Raw genomic sequence first — 22,934 nt, 5'->3', positions numbered from 1 at the left:
GCTCAGATATGGCCATGGTGAGCGGGGGATGGGGCAATCCTAACCGGGAGACCAACGGACTGGGTGGGGAGAAGGCTTACCTGCGTGGAGATGAGGAGGGCTCGCCCCAGGCCGGGAGCGATGTGGAGGTGGGAGACGAAGACAAGGCGTGCGTGGTGGACTGCGTGGTGTGTGGGGACAAGTCCAGTGGGAAACACTATGGGGTGTTCACCTGCGAGGGCTGTAAGAGCTTCTTCAAGAGGAGCATCAGAAGGAACCTCAACTACTCCTGCAGGTAGGCAGAGGTGGCACCACTGGGTCAAAAGTGCTGTGGCTAAATTTGTGCACATCTTTTCTGGGGCCTGGAGTTTTTCTTGATCTCATGACCTTTTTGTGTAAAACTCTGGGTCCTATTCGTCGGCTATGACAGGGTTCAAACTTAACCCAACCGGGCCATCTGGATAAAAACCTTGCTTGCCCGAACAGAATTTCTACTGGTGGGTACATGGTGTATTTTTTAAACGGATTGGGGTCATGCAGAGCCTATAGATTGGCATGCGTCCTCTCTATATTCAGATATTAATAGGCTACATTTGGCTATTGTGATTAAAAAGCTGATTCATATAATTTAGCAATGCAAGTCATTATTCTATATCTTTAGAATGTCATGGTATTAATGAATCACATTCATGTTTGTGTCTTTTTGAGACGTTTTTTGTCTTGTTTTACATTTCAAAATAGGATGCTGCCCCTTTAAGACAATGGCGTACCAAAAGAGATACTGACCTGTCAACAGTAGGCTTGTCAAGATCAACGCTACAGTGATTTTTATTTTGCTTTCAACAGTAGCCACCACATTGTTGGTATGTTCACTATTGAATGTTTACTTTTGTAAATCACTTTGCCTAAATGAAATAAATTCGGCGAGTAGATTGACGGGCACTTCTTTTTGCTAAGGACAGCTCACCTTTGCTGTGTAAACGTAGCTATAAACGTAGCTATCAATTTACGTAGCGTACTGCTCAGTGCTCGAGAAATTGTGATACGCAAGAGCGAAGTGGTGCTTGAATGAATAGCCAATCATATTGCTCAGCAGTGGCTGCTCGTCAGAGAAGGAAGAGGTGGACCATGCTACTCAGTGAATTTCATTATAATAAAAATAGTGGGAACGTAAAAAAAAGGTTTCCTTTTTAGATACAACTATACAAAATATATTCACGTCACCAAATAACTGATTAAAATACACTGTTTTTCAATGAAGGTCTACAGTAGTCTCAACAGCATTCTGTAGGGCAGCACCATGGGTGGAAAAAGTACCCAATTGTGATACTTGAGTAAAAGTATAGATACCTTAAAGAAAGTGACTCCAGCTAAAGTTGAATTAATCAAGTAAAATACTACTTGAGTAAAAGTCTAAACGTATTTGGTTCTAAGTATACTTCAATATCAAAAGTAAATAAATTGCAAAAATATACTTAAGTATTAAAAGTAAAAGTATAAATCACTTACTGATGGCACCATTTTATTGTTTTTAATATGTATGGATAGCCAGGGACACACTCAGACATCATTTACAAATGAAGCGTTTGTGTTTAGTGAGTTCGCCATATCAGAGGCAGTAGGGATAACCACGTGTTCTCTTGATAAGTGTGTGAATTGGACCATTTTCCTGTCCTGCTTAACATTCCAAATGTAAAGAGTACTTATGTGTGTCAGGGAAAATGTATTGAGTAAAAAGTACATTCTGTTCTTTAGGAATGTAGTGAAGTAAAAGTTTTCCCAAAAATAAATAGTAAATTAGAGGACAGATACCCCCAAAAAAACGACTTAAGTATTAGTTTGAAGTATCAATTATGTAGCCAGAGAACAGCAATTTTCCATCCTCCTCTGGGCACATTGACTTCGATACAAAACCTAGGAGGCTCATGGTTCTCACCCCCTACCATAGACTTATTGAGTAATTATGACATTTTCCAGAGGACGTCCTCCAACCTATCAGAAATCTTGCAGCATGAACTGACATGTTGTCCATCCAATCAGAGCATCAGAAAATGAATCTAATACTGAAAGCATAAGCTACAGCTAGCTAGCACTGCATTGTATAAAATGTGGTGAGTAAATGACTCAAAGAGAGAGAAAAACAATAGTTGAACAGCTTTGAACAAAAACATTTATTTACAAATGAAGGAGAAGTAGCAGAAAGAGAGAGAGAGAGAGATACACTACATGACCAAAAGTATGTGGACACCTGCTCATGAAACATTTCATTCCAAAATCATGGATATTATTACGGAGTTGGTCCCCCCCTCCTTTGCTGCTATAACAGCCTCCACTCTTCTGGGAAGGCTTTCCACTAGATGTTGGAACTTTGCTGCGAGAACTTGCTTCCATTCAGCCACAAGAGCATTAGTGAGGTCGGGTACTGGCGTTGGGCGATTAGGCCTGGCTCGCAGTCGGCGTTCCAATTCATCCCACTCGTGTTCGATGGGGTTGAGGTCAGGGTTCTGTGCAGGCCAGTCAAGTTCTTGCACACCGATCTCGACAAAGCATTTCTGTATGGATCTTGCTTTGTGCACGGGGGCATTATCATGCTGAAACAAGAAAGGGCAAAGTTGGAAGCATATAATTGTCTAGAATGTCATTGTATGCTGTAGCGTTAAGACTTCCCTTCACTGGAACTAAGGGGCCTAGGCCGAACCATGAAAACAACCCCAGACCATTATTCTTCCTCCACCAAATTTAACAATTGGCACTGTGCATTTGGTCAGGTAGCATTCTCCTGGCATCCGCCAAACCCAGATTCGTCTGTCGGACTGCCAGATTGTAAAGAATGACTCATCACTCCAGCGAACGGATTTCCACTGCTCCAGAGTCCAGTGGCGGCGAGCTTTACACCACTCCAGCTGACGCTTGGCATTGCGCATGGTGATCTTAGGCTTGTGTGCGGCTGCTTGGCCATGGAAACCCATTTCATGAAGCTCCCGACGAACAGTTCAATGTGTTGACGTTGCTTCCAGAGGCAGTTTGGAACATGTTGTATCCGAGCAACAGACAACTCTTACGCTTCAGCACTCGGCGGGTCCGATCTATGAGCTTGTGTGACACATCCAAGTATATATGACCAAATTTTTAATAGACAAAAATTGTACGTTTGAATTCCGTAAAGTGAGTCCGGAAGAGGTGAAAAAAAATATTGTTGTCTGTCAACAATGACAAGCAAACAGGATCTGACAACTTGGATGGAAGATTACTGAGGATAATAGAGGACGATATTGTCTCTCCTATTTGCCATATCTTCAATTTAAGCATACTAGAAAGTGTGTGCCCTCAGGCCTGGAGGGAAGCAGAAGTAATTCCGATACCTTAGAGTATTAAAGCCTCCTTTACTGACTCAAATAGCCGACCAATAAGCCTGTTACCAACCCGTAGTAAAGTTTTTGGAAGAAATAGTGTTTGACCAGATACCAATGCTATTTTACAGTAAACAAATTGACAACAGACTTTCAGCATGCTTATAGATAAGGACATTCAACAAGCACAGCACTTACACAAATGACTGATGATTGGCTGAGAGAAATTTATGATAAAAAGATTGTTGGAACTGTTTTGTTAGACTTCAGTGCCGCTTTAGACATTATCAATCGTAGTCTGCTGCTGGAAAAACCTATGTATTATGGCTTTACATCCCCTGCTATATTGTGAAAAAATAGTTATCTGTCTAACAGAACACAGAAGGTGTTCTTTAATGGAGGCCTCTCCAACAGAATCCAGGTAGAATCAGGAATTCCACAAGGCAGCTGTCTAGGCCCCTTACATTCTTCAGTGTTTACTAACGACATGCTACTGGCTTTGAGTAAATCCAGTGTGTCTGTGTATGCGGATAACTCAACACTAAACACATCAGCTACTACAGCAACTGAAATGACTGAAACACTTAACAAAGAGCTGCAGTTAGTTTCCAAATGGGTGGCAAGGAATAAGTTAGTCCTAAATATTTCCAAAACTAAAAGCATTGTATTTAAGACAAATCATTCACTAAACCCTAAACCTCAACTAAATCTTGTAATAAATCATGTGGAAATTGAGCAAGTTGAGGTGACTAAACTGCTTGGAGTAACCCTGGATTGTAAACTGTCATGGTCAAAACATATTGATACAAAAGTAGTAAGATGGGGGGAAGTCTGTTCGTAATAAAGAGCTACTCTACCTTCTTAACAGCACTATCAACAAGGCAGGTCCTACAGGCTCTAGTTTTGTCGCACCTGGACTACTGTTCAGTCGTGTGGTCAGGTGCTACAAAGAGGGACTTAGGAAAATTGCAATTGGCTCAGAACAGTGCAGCACGGCTGGCCCTTGGATGTACACAGAGAGCTAACATTAATAATATGCATGTCAATCTCTCCTGGCTCAAAGTGGAGGAGAGATTGACTTCATCACTACTTGTATTTGTGAGAGGTATTGACATGTTGAAAGCACTGAGCTGTCTGTTTAAACGACTAGCACACCGCTCAGACACCCATGCATACCCTACAAGACATGTCCCCAGAGGTCTCTTCACAGTCCCCAAGTCCAGAACAGACTATGACTACATGGAACTCTATCCCACATCTGGTAACTGATGCAAACAGTAGAATGTGGTATTAGAGTAGGGGCCTGAGGGCACACAGTGTGTTGTGAAATATATTATGAATGTGTTGTAATGTTTTTAAAGTTGTATAACTATTTTAATGTTGCTGAACCCCAGGAAGAGTAGCTGCTGCCTTGGCAGGAACTAATGGGGATCCATAATAAACCCCAGGAAGAGTAGCTGCTGCCTTGGCAGGAACTAATGGGGATCCATAATAAACCCCAGGAAGCGTAGCTGCTGCCTTGGCAGGAACTAATGGGGATCCATAATAAACCCCAGGAAGCGTAGCTGCTGCCTTGGCAGGAACTAATGGGGATCCATAATAAACCCCAGGAAGAGTAGCTGCTGCCTTGGCAGGAACTAATGGGGATCCATAATAAACCCCAGGAAGAGTAGCTGCTGCCTTGGCAGGAACTAATGGGGATCCATAATAAACCCCAGGAAGAGTAGCTGCTGCCTTGGCAGGAACTAATGGGGGTCCATGATATACCCCAGGAAGAGTATGTGCTGCCTTGGCAGGAACTAATGGGGGTCCATGATAAACCCCAGGAAGAGTATGTGCTGCCTTGGTAGGAACTAATGGGGATCCATAATAAACCCCAGGAAGCGTAGCTGCTGCCTTGGCAGGAACTAATGGGGATCCATAATAAACCCCAGGAAGAGTAGCTGCTGCCTTGGCAGGAACTAATGGGGATCCATAATAAACCCCAGGAAGAGTAGCTGCTGCCTTGGCAGGAACTAATGGGGATCCATAATAAACCCCAGGAAGAGTAGCTGCTGCCTTGGCAGGAACTAATGGGGATCCATAATAAACCCCAGGAAGAGTAGCTGCTGCCTTGGCAGGAACTAATGGGGATCCATAATAAACCCCAGGAAGAGTAGCTGCTGCCTTGGCAGGAACTAATGGGGGTCCATGATATACCCCAGGAAGAGTATGTGCTGCCTTGGCAGGAACTAATGGGGGTCCATGATAAACCCCAGGAAGAGTAGCTGCTGCCTTGGTAGGAACTAATGGGGATCCATAATAAATACAAATACAAGTAAGGCCATGCTCATATATTTTTTTTAAATGGTGCCTAGTGCCACAATTTTTCTGCATTTTAGTCTTCAATTGTTTCAATGGTAGACTGTGACATGGCAGGTACATGTAGAACTGTGAAAATGCGCTGAAAAGTGCTGCTGCTTTGAAAGTGGTGTGGTAAGATTGAAAATTGATTGAAAATTCTCTCACCACACGTTTTCCTGGCGTCTCTGCAGGTAGGTGCAGCCACTCTGTATAATCACAAGAAAATATGTTCATGTGCAAAACAATAACATAATAATTTAAAAAATAATGTTTAGAAAAAGTACAAGAAACACGCAAGTTAATGTCAAAAGTTACTGTGTACTTGGATCTTAAAAATTCATATTCTGTTCATGGTGTTCATTTAAGTGAAAATGCCCTCGAAGCCGGTGTTTTGGAGGACATATTGGCACGGGTGCTGCAAACCTTATCAATATATCCTCCAAACACCGGCTATGAGGGCATTATCACCTTTATACAACGGGTTACCAACATATTCAAATAATGATAAAAATATATATATTTTTTTAGGATTTCATTCATACTATTTCATCCTTCCACAAGATACAGTCCCGACACAAAATCTAGGGTTGCTACCCAAGCCGGCTGGTCGTTGGTTAGAGATGTGATTCAGTTGTTCAGTATTTTTGTTCTGGATCTATGGACGCGACCAAGTCATTCGTTCTAAATGTTTACATTTCCTTACTGGCTGGCAACATTCTTATCTCTTGCTTGCTAGCTAGCCATCTACAGCTAATGTACAGTCACATAAAAAAAGCAGCTAGAATAACAGCAAAGTAGCTACATTTGCATTTGTTTAAGCTGTTTGCTAGTGACATTTATTTGGATACATCCATAGCAATGAGCTACTGAGGCGCAATTTCACCTGGCATAAAAAAAAAGTGCTCTCTCGTCAGGACACTGTTGTTCAGAGGAGCTGGCCAACAACACAGCTAACACAGTCACTTCAAACTGAAGCTGGAAAGACTGCAAAGTAGCTGCACTTTTTCCCATTTCCATTCCTTTGTATATATCCATAAAGATTATGCCAGCTGATTCATGATTTTGACTGGCGGAGAAACGTTGCCTGTCTGTCTCGTCCCGAGTCCCGACATGTTCATTACTATGGGGCAGCTGGAAATCCAATTTGAATATTGATACAATGTTGCAAATATCGGAGAGACAGACAGCAAGGTTTACACTGTTGATAACTAAATGTTAGGCTAAAATAAATCATGTCTAGATGCTTTAGATAGTGGACATCGAGTTTATAAATTGCCTGGCTGGGCTGAAGAGACAGTGGATTGCGCAATCAGATGGAACTGAGTAAATAGGCATTTTAATCATAGATTTAGCCTGTGGTAACTTGTGGAATAGACACTGGCTGGAATGCGGGTTTTAACCAATCAGCATTCAGGATTAGACACACCCTTTGTATAAATTATAGGTACAGCATAAATATAGAACCTGTAACTTGTTAGATCATATTTCCCTTAGGGGATTCCACTCTGGATTAGGCTGTGTTGCAGCTTTAACTCAGGTTTATGTTTTAGATTTGCAGGTGTATAATATACACATGGCAAAATACATATTGAAAGGCAAATGTGTCTTTCCCACTCCCACCTAGTTTATAGTCAATAATATATTAACTGCACTACCACATCACACTCCTGAGGAATATGACACTTTGTTTATTGTTTACTATCTAAGGGCTATATTAAATTAAAAAGCTGCCAAACAGGTTTCAGTGCTGTCAGGGATAAACAAATATTGGTCCTGTGATGTAAGAATGCATGTTTAGATTCATGGAGCTGGTGGTTGCAGTGTTGACACTATGTTGACAGTGTTGACACTATGTTGACAGTGTTGACACTATGTTGACAGTGTTGACAGTGTTTACACTATGTTGACAGTGTTTACACTATGTTGACAGTGTTGACACTATGTTGACAGTGTTGACAGTGTTGACAGTGTTTACACTATGTTGACAGTGTTGACACTATGTTGACAGTGTTTACACTATGTTGACACTATGTTGACACTATGTTGACAGTGTTTACACTATGTTTACAGTGTTGACACTATGGTTACAGTGTTGACACTATGTTGACAGTGTTTACACTATGTTGACAGTGTTTACACTATGTTGACAGTGTTTATACTATGTTGACAGTGTTTGCTCTATGTTTACAGCATTTACTCTATGTTTACAGTGTTTACACTATGTTTACAGAATTTACTCTATGTTTACAGTGTTTACACTATGTTTACAGTGTTTACACTATGTTGACACTATGTTTACAGCGTTTACACTATGCTTACTCTATGTTTACAGTGTTTAGAGTGTTTACTCTATGTTTACAGTGTTCACGCTATGTTTACTCTGTTTCCAGTGTTTATGCTATGTTTACAGTGTTTACACTATGTTTACAGCATTTACACTATGTTTACTCTATGTTTACAGTGTTTACACTATGTTTACAGCGTTTTCTTTATGTTTACTCTATGTTTACAGTGTTTACCCTATGTTTACTCTGTTTACTCTATGTTTACAGTGTTTACACTATGTTTACAGTGTTTACACTATGTTTACTCTATGTTTACAGTGTTTACACTAGGTTTACTCTATGTTTACAGTGTTTACACTATGTTTACTCTATATTTACAGTGTTTACACTATGTTTACACTATGTTTACTTTATGTTTACAGTGTTTACACTATGTTGACAGTGTTTACACTATGTTGACACTATGTCTACAGTGTTTACACTGTGTTGACACTATGTTTACAGTGTTTACTCTAGGTTTACTCTACGTTTACTATATTTACAGTGTTTACCCTATGTTTACTCTATGTTTACTCTATGTTTACAGTGTTTAGAGTGTTTACTCTATGTTTACAGTGTTTACGCTATGTTTACTCTGTTTCCAGTGTTTATGCTATGTTTACAGTGTTTACACTATGTTTACTCTATGTTTACAGTGTTTAGAGTGTTTACTCTATGTTTACAGTGTTTACGCTATGTTTACTCTGTTTCCAGTGTTTATGCTATGTTTACAGTGTTTACACTATGTTTACAGCATTTACACTATGTTTACTCTATGTTTACAGTGTTTACACTATGTTTACAGCGTTTTCTTTATGTTTACTCTATGTTTACAGTGTTTACCCTATGTTTACTCTATGTTTACTCTATGTTTACAGTGTTTACACTATGTTTACAGTGTTTACACTATGTTTACTCTATGTTTACAGTGTTTACACTAGGTTTACTCTATGTTTACAGTGTTTACACTATGTTTACTCTATATTTACAGTGTTTACACTATGTTTACACTATGGTTACTTTATGTTTACAGTGTTTACACTATGTTTACAGTGTTTACACTATGTTTACAGTGTTTACACTATGTTGACACTATGTCTACAGTGTTTACACTGTGTTGACACTATGTTTACAGTGTTTACTCTAGGTTTACTCTGTGTTTACTATGTTTACAGCGTTTACACTATGTTTACAGTGTTTACACTATGTTTACTCTATGTTTACAGTGTTTACACTATGTTTACTCTATGTTTACAGTGTTTACACTATGTTTACTCTATGTTTACAGTGTTTACACTATGTTTACTTTATGTTTACAGCATTTACTCTGTTTACTCTATGTTTACAGTGTTTACACTATGTTTACACTATGTTTACTTTATGTTTACTCTATAATTACAGTGTTTACACTATGTTTACAGCATTTACTCTATGTTTACTCTATGTTTACAGTGTGAAGTGAAATAAGCACATTGTCTCAAAAATGCTGCATGGGAAGATTTACGCTTACTTGTTATCCAGTTCAGATTGAATACTGCCATTTTACAAATGAACCAAATGATAACGTTCCTATGGTTAACTTTCCCTTCTCTCTGTCCATTGACCTGTTACTGTACAGTCTACTACACAGTGGTTCAAATGCTCTTAATCTGTTTCTTACATGTTGAATCATACAGGACATTCCCCCCCAGAAGTAAAATATGAAACCAAGATTATACAGGCTATACGGCTATACAGGCTATACGGCTATACAGGCCTAGACATCTATACAGGCCTACACATCTAGACATCTATACAGGCCTAAACATCTATACAGGCCTACACATCTAGACATCTATACAGGCCTACACATCTAGACATCTATACAGGCCTACACATCTAGACATCTATACAGGCCTACACATCTAGACATCTATACAGGCCTAGACATCTATACAGGCCTACACATCTAGACATCTATACAGGCCTACACATCTAGACATCTATACAGGCCTACACATCTAGACATCTATACAGGCCTAGACATCTATACAGGCCTACACATCTAGACATCTATACAGGCCTAGACATCTATACAGGCCTACACATCTAGACATCTATACAGGCCTAGACAGCTATCAGACCCAGTGCCTAGACAACTATCAGACCCAGTGCCTAGACAGCTATCAGACCGAGTGCCTAGACAGCTATCAGACCGAGTGCCTAGACAGCTATCAGACCCAGTGCCTACACAGCTATCAGACCCAGTGCCTAGACAGCTATCAGACCGAGTGCCTAGACAGCTATCAGACCGAGTGCCTAGACAGCTATCAGACCCAGTGCCTAGACAGCTATTAGACCCCGTGCCTACACAGCTATCAGACCCCGTGCCTACACAGCTATCAGACCCAGTGCCTAGACAACTATCAGACCCAGTGCCTACACAGCTATCAGACCCAGTGCCTACACAGCTATCAGATCCCGTGCCTAGACAGCTATCAGACCCAGTGCCTACACAGCTATCAGATCCCGTGCCTACACAGCTATCAGACCCCGTGCCTAGACAGCTATCAGACCCAGTGCCTACACAGCTATCAGACCCCGTGCCTACACAGCTATCAGATCCCGTGCCTAGACAGCTATCCGTGCCAGGATAAAGTGTGTAACCGGGCAGTTGAAATCGGCGAGGGGGCACCATTTATTTAGGTTCTTGCGTTGGAATGATATTGAATTCTGCTTATATCACGCTATATGACAGTAAACCAAGAGACTTTTGAGGATACAGGTTGGCGCGAAACCTCCAGCCCATCTCCACTGCACTGTTTCAGCACAATGGTACAATGATTTTACACGGCAAAGCAAGGCCGTTTTGCCAATGAATATCGGCTATAATTCACCTATTACAAACAGCATATGTGAATGCAGCCATACACACAGCTGTCTTACCTAAATAATGCTAACTAAACAATGCTAACTAAATAATGCTAACTAAACAATGCTAACTAAATAATGCTAACTAAATAATGCTAATGAAACAATGCTAACTAAACAATGCTAACTAAATAATGCTAACTAAATAATGCTAACTAAATAATGCTAACTAAACAATGCTAACGAAATAATGCTAACTTAATAATGCTACCTAATATTGCTAACTAAATAATGCTAACTAAATGCTGAAAGTAGTAACCTTGTTATTCAAGCATTCAAACAGTTGGCATTAGCGCTGCTAGGCTTGGCAGCGGCCTCGATGGTTGGACGTTCTCCTCCTTTTGGCTTTGTTTGGGTACTTTGGCAAAGCCAATTTCTGATATCCATTGTGGCAGTTTAGCTGGTTCGAGCTAGCTAAATAGGCTAAGGCTAATAACACTAATGTATTTTACAGCTAACTAAGAAGCTAACTAAACTCTGGAATGGTGGGGCGTGAGGCAGAGTTGAGAGAAGCAGCTTCAACAGTAAACTTGACCCCCGCAGTTATAAATCAAAATCATAATATTACAGGCGGAGTCGTACCTCGTTATTCACATAGCCTACCACAGATGAGAGGGGTTTTCCCCCCGCTTTTTGTGGAAACCCAAAGGAATCATACCTACCTGCCCCAGTGGCTTTCCAGAGTCCCCTACACACACCGTGTCCATTGTGTTGACACAGCGCAGTGGAGATACAGATTTTGTGCCAACCTATCACTCAAATCATTTGAACTTTTTAGTAATTTTTATAGAGCGACATACAACTAAAACTGAGGAGGCACAAGTTTCAACTGAGCGGGCTAAGCACCCTTTTGCCTCCCTCATGGAGTAATTTCATTGAAATGATGTGGAAACAATATTGATCCAACCAGTGTATGCCCAGTTGAATACAGCTATACTGGCCTACACAGCTATACAGGGATAGAGAGAGAGAGAGAGAGAGAGAGAGAGAGAGAGAGAGAGAGAGAGAGAGAGAGAGAGAGAGAGAGAGAGAGAAATTGTAGAGTGAATGATAACACGTTCTAAGTTTGTTATGATAACACATTCTAAATTCGTTATGATAACACGTTCTATGTTCTAAATTCGTTATGATAACACGTTCTATGTTCTAAATTCGTTATGATAACACGTTCTATGTTCTAAATTCGTTATGATAACACGTTCTATGTTCTAAATTCGTTATGATAACACGTTCTATGTTCTAAATTTGTTATGATAACACGTTCTAAGTTCGTTATGATAACACGTTCTAAGTTCTATGTTTAATGTGCTGTTGTGCAGGTCGAATCGAGAATGCCAGATAGACCAGCATCACCGCAACCAGTGCCAATACTGCCGGCTGAAGAAATGCTTCCGTGTTGGCATGCGCAAAGAAGGTAACTAACTATCCCATCTTACCTATTGCACAACATCTCCGCCAGTCAGACCATGCCTAAAGCAGAGGCCAATTCAAATGTTCCATATATCCTAACTGACTGCATCAAGATAGTTTGCCCCTGCCGTTATAAACAGAGCCGACATTTCACAACTCTTGTCAGGTGGCCAAAATATTTGCATATTTACACTGTAAACTACATCAAGCTCAATTTTAAAAGCCCCAACGCTATTTTAAGGTGTTAATGGGCGAGGAAAACTGTCTCACAGTTTCATATAAACGCTAACATGTTTTATACTTATATCATGTGGCATAGTATTTGTAAACCAGTTTAGCTCTATCCTCTAACCAACACACTCTTGACCCCTAGACTCTAAGTACCACTACGTAGTGCGTATCATTCAGGGATAGGTGCCAGAGGCATTTCCCAGGCAGTGTGAAGGTTGAATAACCTAGCCTGTATTCTGCTTTGAGCTGACACCAGCCCAGAGCTATATTCAGCAGGGATATTCATTCAGGGGTCAGAGTCACCCAACGACAGCACTGACGAAGCCTGGCCACAGTGTTTCCACATTACCTGGAACCGCGTGGATCACCTTAGCCGGTTGGTGGGTCCAACTTGAGGGGTCATTCAAAAAAAAGACTTCCACCCCTCCCCAACGTAAAAAATATTTTGACATGACCCTCCCCTTGTACTGTAAAAAAAATTGGACACCCTCTCTCACAATAGTGTTTACGGCCACAAATACACTACATGACCAAAAGTATGTGGACACCTGCTCGTCGAACATCTTATTCCAAAATCATGGGCATTAATAGGGAGTTGGTCCCCCCCTTTCCTGCTATAGCTGCCTCCACTCTTCTGGGAAGGCTTTCCACTAGCTGTTGGAACATTGCTGTGGGGACTTGCATTCAGCCACAAGAGCATTAGTGAGGTCCTTCTGTAGCTCAGTTGGTAGAGCATGGCGCTTGTAACGCCAGGGTAGTGGGTTCGATTCCCGGGACCACCCATACGTAGAATGTATGCACACATGACTGTAAGTCGCTTTGGATAAAAGCGTCTGCTAAATGGCATATATTATTATTATTATTATTATTATTATTATAGGTCGGGCACTGATGTTGGGTGATTAGGCCTGGCTCGCAGTCGGCGTTCCAATTCATCCCAAAGGTGTTCGATGGGATTGAGGTCAGGGCCTAACCCGAACCATGAAAAACAGGCCCCAGACCATTATTCCTCCTCCACCAAACTTTACAGTTGGCACTAGGCATTGGGGCAGGTAGCATTTACCTGGCATCCGCCAAACCCAGATTTGTCCATCAGACGGTGAAACGTGACTCATCACTCCTGAAATAGCCAATTCACTCATTTGAAGGAGTGTCTACATACTGTACTTTTGTGTATATATAGTGTAACTGTAGCTACCCTGTGTTTATAAATGTGGATATCAACTTCGACACTTCAGCAGGCTGCGGGCCAGGAGGTTGAGGGTCCGCCGACCACCACGGACAAGCTAACTCTCCTTGCATGTTTCATTAGTTTCACTACATGTATCTTTATTTAACTCTGCAAGTCAGTTAAGAAAATATTCTTATTTTCAATGACGGCCTAGGAACAGTGGGTTAACTGGTCTAGGAACAGTGGGTTAACTGGTCTAGGAACAGTGGGTTAACTGGTCTAGGAACAGTGGGTTAACTGGTCTGGGAACAGTGGGTTAACTGGTCTAGGAACAGTGGGTTAACTGGTCTAGGAACAGTGGGTTAACTGGTCTAGGAACAGTGGGTTAACTGGTCTAGGAACAGTGGGTTAACTGGTCTAGGAACAGTGGGTTAACTGGTCTAGGAACAGTGGGTTAACTGGTCTAGGAACAGTGGGTTAACTGGTCTAGGAACAGTGGGTTAACTGGTCTAGGAACAGTGGGTTAACTGGTCTAGGAACAGTGGGTTAACTGCCTTGTTCAGGGGAACAGTGGGTTAACTGGTCTAGGAACAGTGGGTTAACTGGTCTAGGAACAGTGGGTTAACTGGTCTAGGAACAGTGGGTTAACTGGTCTAGGAACAGTGGGTTAACTGGTCTAGGAACAGTGGGTTAACTGGTCTAGGAACAGTGGGTTAACTGGTCTAGGAACAGTGGGTTAACTGCCTTGTTCAGAATGACAGATGTTTACCTTGTCAGCTCGGGATTCAATCTTGCAACCTTTCGGTTACTGTTCCAACACTCTAACCACTAGGCTACCTGCCACCCCACTACGATCAGAGCTGCAGACAATAATCAGCTGGGTCAGCATTTCCCAAACTGGGTCCTGGGGACCCCAAGTGGTGCACATGTTGGTTTTTGCTCTAAAACTACACAGCGGATTTAAATTATCAAAGCTTGATGATTAGTTTATTATTTGAATCAGCTGTGTAGTGTTAGGGCAGAAGAAAACTAAATGTGCACGAGGGGGCCCCAGGACCCAGTTTGGGAAACCCTTGGGCTAGGCATCTACAGCTCTGTCAGCATATCTTTCGTCTTGCAAGAAAATCCTAAGGTGGAAATCCAATTTTCAAAATGTTGATGCTATATTTATAGAAAATATATGCAACAATTTTTCCACCAATGCACCACAACCAATAAGCAAAGCATACCGACTTGGGGGAGCTTCAACTTCATAGTTTGCGTTTTCAACACCACAATCTGAACAGTTTTGGATGCTGGAATTTTATTTTGGACGATTCCTACAGGATCATTTTTAAATAGCCTAATCAGATTAAAACATTGAGACCGTGGTTGTGTTTATGCCACACCTAAAAGGAAATACATTTTGAAAAGTGAAAGGACAAATATTTTGGCTATATTGGAGGCAGAGTGAGCATGACTTTCCTGGGAACATTATGACAGCGCATCTCATTATGTCTCTCTAGACCCAGAACTGATCCAAATTAAATTAATGGAATGAAATATTCAAATTATAGGGCTTTCGCTCCATTATTCAAATGACATTTTCAATGCAGTTTACAGCCTAGAGTGGAATGTTGTTCTCACTTGAAAACCATCATGCAGTTATTTGTTGCACGGCTCGTCTAGGGAGGATATGTGAATTGTCCCTAAACATGATCATTAAGGAAGCGTTTTGAGCTGAGTGTCTCATGTCTTCATTGTTCTTTCATGCGCAATGACGTACCTGGCCTCTCCGCTTACATAAAACATTGGTGCAGCTTTGAATGATTGTATGTGTGGTTTGATGCTAGTTAGCATATTATAGATCTGGGCAAACAATCCACCTATCACTATTGTCACTATGAATGGTGGATAGAGGACAGGTTAGACTGTTAGACTAGACTATACTTACCTGTGATGTAGTAAACGTTTTGGAAGCACTAAAACACCTTAATATAGGGGAGACTCATGCAAACAGATGAGAAAATGTGTCTAGGGTGGAAGACATGTTATAGTAAAACCTGGTAATGATTTAGTAAAACCTGTAATGATTTAGTAAAACCTGGTAATGATTTAGTAAAACCTGTAATGATTTAGTGAAACCTGGTAATGATTTAGTAAAACCTGGTAATGATTTAGTAAAACCTGGTAATGATTTAGTAAAACCTGGTAATGATTTAGTAAAACCTGGTAATGATTTAGTAAAACCTGGTAATGATTTAGTAAAACCTGTAATGATTTAGTGAAACCTGGTAATGATTTAGTAAAACCTGTAATGATTTAGTGAAACCTCTAATGATTTAGTGAAACCTGGTAATGATTTAGTAAAACCTGGTAATGATTTAGTAAAACCTGGTAATGATTTAGTGAAACCTGGTAATGATTTAGTAAAACCTGGTAATGATTTAGTAAAACCTGGTAATGATTTAGTAAAACCTGGTAATGATTTAGTAAAACCTGGTAATGATTTAGTAAAACCTGGTAATGATTTAGTAAAACCTGTAATGATTTAGTGAAACCTGGTAATGATTTAGTAAAACCTGTAATGATTTAGTGAAACCTCTAATGATTTAGTGAAACCTGGTAATGATTTAGTAAAACCTGGTAATGATTTAGTAAAACCTGGTAATGATTTAGTAAAACCTGGTAATGATTTAGTAAAACCTGGTATTGATTTAGTAAAACCTGGTAATGATTTAGTAAAACCTGGTAATGATTTAGTAAAACCTGGTAATGATTTAGTGAAACCTGGTAATGATTTAGTAAAACCTGGTAATGATTTAGTAAAACCTGGTAATGATTTAGTAAAACCTGGTAATGATTTAGTAAAACCTGTAATGATTTAGTAAAACCTGGTAATGATTTAGTAAAACCTGGTAATGATTTAGTAAAACCTGCAGAAGTGTCAATGTAAACCAGGGAAAAAAACACCATGCTCCTCTGTGCACAATAAAAAAACACACTACCCTTCCCAACTCAAAAGAAAAAGTTTAACATCCCTTCCCAAATCAAAAAAAAAGTTTAAAAAGTCCCCTATTTTACATCAGCCTCTATAACCTCTACAAAGCCCTTTCTCTCCCCCTCTTCCCCTCTCCTCCCTCTCTCTCTTCCCTCCAGCAGTCCAGCGTGGACGTATCCCTCCATCCCACTCAGGCATCAGTCCCACTTCTTTGGTCGGCGGAGGTGGTGGTACTGGGGCCGGGCCAGTAGGGGGCGAATTCTTCAACGGCCAGCCTGTGTCTGAGCTCATCTCCCAGCTGCTCCGTGCTGAACCGTACCCCAGCAGCCGCTATGGTCCCCAGTATGGCCAGCAGCAGCAGATGCAAGGTGCTGGAGGAGGCTCCGTCATGGGCATCGACAACATCTGTGAGCTGGCGGCACGCCTCCTCTTCAGCACCATCGAGTGGGCCAGAAACATCCCCTACTTCCCTGAGCTGCCCGTCTCTGAGCAGGTGGCTCTGCTGAGACTGAGCTGGAGCGAGCTGTTCATCCTGAACGCAGCCCAGTCCGCCCTGCCCCTACACATGGCCCCACTGCTGGCCGCCGCCGGCTTCCACTCCTCGCCCATGTCAGCAGAGAGGGTGGTGTCCTTCATGGACCAGGTGAGGGTGTTCCAGGACCAGGTGGACAAGCTGACCCGACTTCAGGTGGACTCGGCAGAGTACAGCTGCCTCAAGGCCATCGCCCTCTTGTCTCCAGGTCAGTGTACTGGTTGGTCGTCTCTCTAAGGCCATCGCCCTCTTGTCTCCAGGTCAGTGTACTGGTTGGTCGTCTCTCTAAGGCCACCACCCTCCTGTCTCCAGGTCAGTGTACTGGTTGGTCGTCTCTCTAAGGCCCAAACCAAAACCCCTATACAGACACTGGGAGATGAATTCACCTTTTAGCAGGACAATAAGGCCAAATCTACTTACCAAGAAGACAGTAAAGAAGACATTGAAGTTGAGTTACAGTTTTGACTTTAATCTGCTTGAAAATCTCACAGCTCTTAAAGACTTACCCAGAAACCCTCACAGCTGTAATCTCTTCCAAAGGTGATTCTAACATGTGTTGACGCAGGGGGTTGAATACTTATCTCATCAATATATATTAGTGTTTTAGTATTTTTAGTAAGAAATGACAATTAAATCAATTTTAATCCCACTTTGTAACAACTGTAACGGGATTCGTCCTCCTCTGACGAGGAGAGATGGGAACAATATGACACCTGAAACCCCACCTCTTTAAGGAATACCTAGGATAGGTTAAGTAATCCCTCTCACCCCACCCCCCCTAAGTTTTAGATGCACTATTGTTAAGTGACTGTCCCACTGGATGTCATAAGGTGAATGCACCAATTTGTAAGTCGCTCTGGATAAGAGCGTCTGCTAAATGACTTAAATGTAAATGTAAATGCAATATGCAGCGTGGTAAGTGTTCATGATATTTAATAGAACAGAACACTTCAATACCAAAACAACAAGAGAAGGAAAAATGAAACCACCGAAACAGCTCCGTCAGGTGCAAAACACACTAAACAGAAAACAACTACCCACAAACACCTAAGTATGGTTCTCAATCAGAGACAACGATTGACAGCTGCCTCTGATTGGGAACCATACCAGGCCAAACACAGAAATACAAAACATAGAACAAAAATATAGAATGCCCACCCGAACTCACGCCCTGACCAAACTAAAATAGAGTCATAAAAAAGGTACTAAGGTCAGGACGTGACAACAACACATTTTTGAAAAAGTCAAGGGGTGTGAATACTTTCTGAGGTCACTGTAACTCTTCCCTGCTCTCAGATTAGAAAGAGAGAATATGGGAGGAAGTGGGATACAAGCCCAGGCTCATAACTTTGGAATGAGTGTTCATTTTTACTCCCACTAGTATTTCAATCTAGACAAAATGAGTCATGCAGATTCTAAAGTCAGTCTATAGGTCAGCATTTCTCATATGAACAGCCTTTTAAAGCATTATATCTCTGTCCAAATGAGAAATATGGACCTACAACTCTGCAATAGTACATCTGCTCTTTCAGTCAGCATGTCTCATTGATCTCAGGCTGTGTGAGACATAATTTTCTCCTCCACTGTAGCTCTTGCCTGTGTTCTCCATTGTAGCACCAACCATTTCTGAACTTCTGATTGACTTTAAATCCATGCTTACGTCTGTCTGTGTGTCCTCTGTTGTCCTCTTCAGATGCGTGTGGTCTGACAGACCCCATCCACGTAGAGTCTCTGCAGGAGAAGGCCCAGGTGGCTCTGATGGAGTACGAGAGGATGCAGTACCCGGGTCAACCCCAGCGCTTCGGCCGTCTGCTCCTCCGCCTGCCTGCCCTCAGGGCCGTGCCCGCCAACCTCATCTCCCAGCTGTTCTTTATGCGCCTGGTGGGCAAGACGCCCATCGAGACCCTCATCAGGGACATGCAACTCTCTGGGAGCTCCATTAGCTGGCCTTACGTCCCTGGGCAGTGAGGACAGGAGCCTGGGACCCACAGGACCCTGGAGGAACCTGGAAATTGGAACCCAGAATGGGATGGAGAGGGATTAGCCACTGATGTCATTAATGTCTAAATTCTTAAGGATTTAGTAGAGGAGGACTATATTGCTACTCACTCACACAGAGTCAAACACTGAGCTTCCAGTGAATGGAGCTGGAATCACACCATTGGTAGTTTAGCTGTCCGTGTATTCCAAGGAAATTATTAATTTGTCTTGGAGTATATTTCCTGATCTGTATCATGACCTCTCTGAATGACCTGTCTGAAACACAGAACAGGGTTCTAGAACACAGAACAGGGCTCTGAAACACAGAACAGGGCTCTGAAACACAGAACAGGGCTCTGGAACACAGAACAGGGCTCTGAAACACAGAACAGGGTTCTAGAACACAGAATAGGGCTCTGAAACACAGAACAGGGTTCTGAAACACAGAACAGGGCTCTGAAACACAGAACGGGGCTCTGGAACACAGAACGGGGCTCTGAAACACAGAACAGGGCTCCGGAACACAGAACAGGGCTACACAACACGGAACAGGGCTCTGAAACAGAGAACAGGGTTCTAGAACACAGAACATGGTTCTAGAATACAGAACAGGGCTCTGAAACACAGAACAGGACTCTGGAACACAGAACAGGGCTCCGGAACACAGAACAGGGCTCCGAAAATACAGAACAGGGCTCTGAAACACAGAACATGACTCTGGAATACAGAACAGGGCTCTGAAACACAGAATGTGGCTCTTGAACACAGAACAGGGCTCTGAAACACAGAACAGGGCTCTGAAACACAGAACAGGGCTCTGGAACACAGAACAGGGCTCTGGAACACAGAACAGGCCTCTGAAAAACAGAACAGGCCTCTGAAAAACAGAACAGGCCTCTGAAACACAGAACATGACTCTGGAATACAGAACAGGGCTCTGAAACACAGAACACGCCTCTGAAACACAGAACAGGGCTCTGAAACACAGAACAGGGCTCTGGAACACAGAACAGGGCTCTGGAACACAGAACAGGGCTTCTGAAACACAGAACAGGGCTCTGGAACACAGAACAGGGCTCCGAAACACAGAACAGGCCTCTGAAACACAGAACAGGGCTCTGAAACACAGAACAGGCCTCTGAAACACAGACTGTAACTCAAGGCCCAGTGCCACTACTACCTCTGTCCCCATGGCGCCCCACGCGACTCTGACCCCAGGCTCTGTGTGTCTCTCTGGCTGCTGTGTTAGGCCCCTGGGTCTCATGTGGGACCCTATTCCCCTTAGCTACAGTGCATAGGGCTCTGGTACTCAAACGTAGTGCACTGTGAAAGGAATAGGGTGCCATTTGAGATTCAGACACAGGGATTATGAAGCCACAGCCACATACTGCCATTGTATTGTGTTTTGTCCTGAGCTCTCTATTCATGTAAATCGTTGAGTTTGATTTACTCTCATGTTGAGCTTATAGTGTAAAATGTCATGTGTACATTATGCAAATGTGGTCATGTTAAATCTCTGAATGTTATGCAAATAGCGGGCTCTCTCCATAGTATAAGCAATAGCATACATGCTACAGTACATGCTATGGTGCCCGAAAACTTGCACAAGCTAGCAGAGGTGAATGTATAGGGGGCTAGAGGAAGGCTAGGTGGAGCCGTGACCGTACTGCTTAGACCTGAAGGGTAGGGGGCTAGGGGAAGGCTAGGTGGAGCCGTGACCGTACTGCTTAGACCTGAAGGGTAGGGGGCTAGGGGAAGGCTAGGTGGAGCCGTGACCGTACTGCTTAGACCTGAAGGGTAGGGGGCTAGGGGAAGGCTAGGTGGAGCCGTGACCGTACTGCTTAGACCTGAAGGGTAGGGGGCTAGGGGAAGGCTAGGTGGAGCCGTGACCGTACTGCTTAAACCTGAAGGGTAGGGGGCTAGGGGAAGGCTAGGTGGAGCCGTGACCCTACTGCTTAGACCTGAAGGGTAGGGGGCTAGGGGAAGGCTAGGTGGAGCCGTGACCGTACTGCTTAGACCTGAAGGGTAGGGGGTTAGGGGAAGGCTAGGTGGAGCCATGACCGTACTGCTTAGACCAGAAGGGTCGGGGGCTAGGGGAAGCGGTTGCTTTCAGATCAGACATTTCATGTGATCGTCATACAATGTAACTAAAGGTACAGACCCCTTTAAGGACTAAAGGGTATGCTGTGTATTAACAGTAAAACTACGGTACAGTGCACAAGGCTATGTGCATACTCTTAGTGATATTGGCCTGGACTGCAATTTCATGTGACCATGCTTCGTTTTTTGTTCTTTTTTTTGCCAAATGACTTACTCAGAGTGGACGCAGAGTGGACGTATGAATACTGAAATCAAAGAATCTGATGGGATTTTGACTAACGACTTCATTGTGTAGTTCTACATAAGAATAAGAAGTTTTTATTGCGATGTCAAACCAAAATGTAAAGAAAATTGCTACTGCTGACCATGGCTATTTTTGCATTACTAAAAATAAAGTATAAGTACTCTTACTGTGGTTGATTTGAGAATGCTTTCGGTTAGCGACTGATAGACAGACTATCCACAAAGCAGGACAACGGGCATCATTAAAAATGCATTACAGTATAGACATGGCTGTGTTAATAGTGGCATAAACTGCTTTAACACAAGGGGTTGGAACAGGTTCAGGGAACAGAATCAGAACATGGAATGGAAGTGTTTTCTTGAACAGAACTGTTATTTTAAAAGCATGGGAACCGGTTAACTTTTTACTGCAGTGGGCTAAATGAGGGTCACGCAGAGTGTTTCTGGGTAGTCTTAAACAAATGTACTTGGAAACAAAAGTATACACCTCACACACATGGTTAGGGCCTTAATAAAAAGAAGACGCCTGTACCATGTCAGATACAGAGTTGAAATGTTTTACATTTTGAGATTGCATCCCAATATTGCACTTTACATACATCACAGAAAACTGAAATATAACAAAACCGTTTGACATAGAAACACCGGTTTTTAGGCCGTAAAAACAAAAATAGTGTATTAATTATGAAGTTATTACATTTCACCCATTAGGCCACCAGGAAAAGGCTATTAATGTTATTTTATGTTCCGGTCATTTTTTTCCAGACCCACAAAAACGCCTATGCAAAGCCCTCACTATGCCTGCCAGCTGGACATCCTTGCCAGTGTGTGTGCATGTAATGTAGGCTACCTGCCCCTCCGAAGTGTTTCTGTAGCCCCTCCCATCCAAAGCATAGTCTACTGTAGCTCCTCCCCTCCAAAGTGTTTCTGTAGCCCCTCCCCTCCGAAGAATAGCTGTAGCCCCTCCCTTCCGAAGCATAGCTGTAGCCCCTCCCCCCCGAAGCATAGCTGTAGCCCCTCCCCTCCAAAGCATAGCTGTAGCCCCTCCCATCCAAAGCTACTGTAGCCCCTCCCCTCCGAAGCATAGCTGTAGCCCCTCCCTTCTGAAGCATAGCTGTAGCCCCTCCCCTCCGAAGCATAGCTGTAGCCCCTCCCATCCAAAGCATAGTCTACTGTAGCCCCTCCCCTCCGAAGCATAGTCTACTGTAGCCCCCAGGTAGCCCCCAGGTTACAAATGTGATTCAGAAATTAGGAAGAGAGTTTTTATTTGAGAAGAATGGTTTGACTTTTTCGATGCTAGTTAAGGATACTATAGTTATTACGCTTCACATAGGATTTATTAACTACAAAAAGGCAAGGCTTGTTTTATTTGAATTCTGGT

The 22,934-nt window shown here is 42.5% G+C and overlaps 1 protein-coding gene across 3 annotated transcripts in view; it reads left to right on the top strand.

Moving 5' to 3' along the window:
• The window catches only part of nr2f6b (nuclear receptor subfamily 2, group F, member 6b), a 22,163-nt gene extending 438 nt beyond the window's left edge, over positions 1-21,725 (top strand). The window contains exons 1-5 of one of the 3 annotated variants that reach the window (XR_006832014.1): positions 1-274; positions 12,226-12,320; positions 16,857-17,438; positions 18,924-20,859; positions 20,917-21,725. The exon at positions 1-274 is cut by the window's left edge and continues 436 nt beyond it. Coding sequence is in view for 2 of the 3 variants with exons in the window: in XM_046300073.1 (XP_046156029.1) it covers positions 9-274; positions 12,226-12,320; positions 16,857-17,438; positions 18,924-19,198 (1,218 nt within the window). In the remaining variant the exon portion in view is untranslated. Of the gene's footprint in view, positions 275-12,225; positions 12,321-16,856; positions 17,439-18,923 lie in introns of all 3 variants that reach the window. The other 2 variants (XM_046300074.1, XM_046300073.1) reach the window with 2 other exon arrangements.
• Positions 21,726-22,934: the final 1,209 nt, after the last annotated feature.

The sequence above is a fragment of the Oncorhynchus gorbuscha genome, linkage group LG15, assembly GCF_021184085.1.
Source record: "Oncorhynchus gorbuscha isolate QuinsamMale2020 ecotype Even-year linkage group LG15, OgorEven_v1.0, whole genome shotgun sequence".
In the NCBI taxonomy this organism is placed as follows: domain Eukaryota; kingdom Metazoa; phylum Chordata; class Actinopteri; order Salmoniformes; family Salmonidae; genus Oncorhynchus; species Oncorhynchus gorbuscha.
The sequence above is the reverse complement of the archived record's forward strand: the minus strand, read 5'-3'. Positions and strand labels throughout refer to the sequence as shown.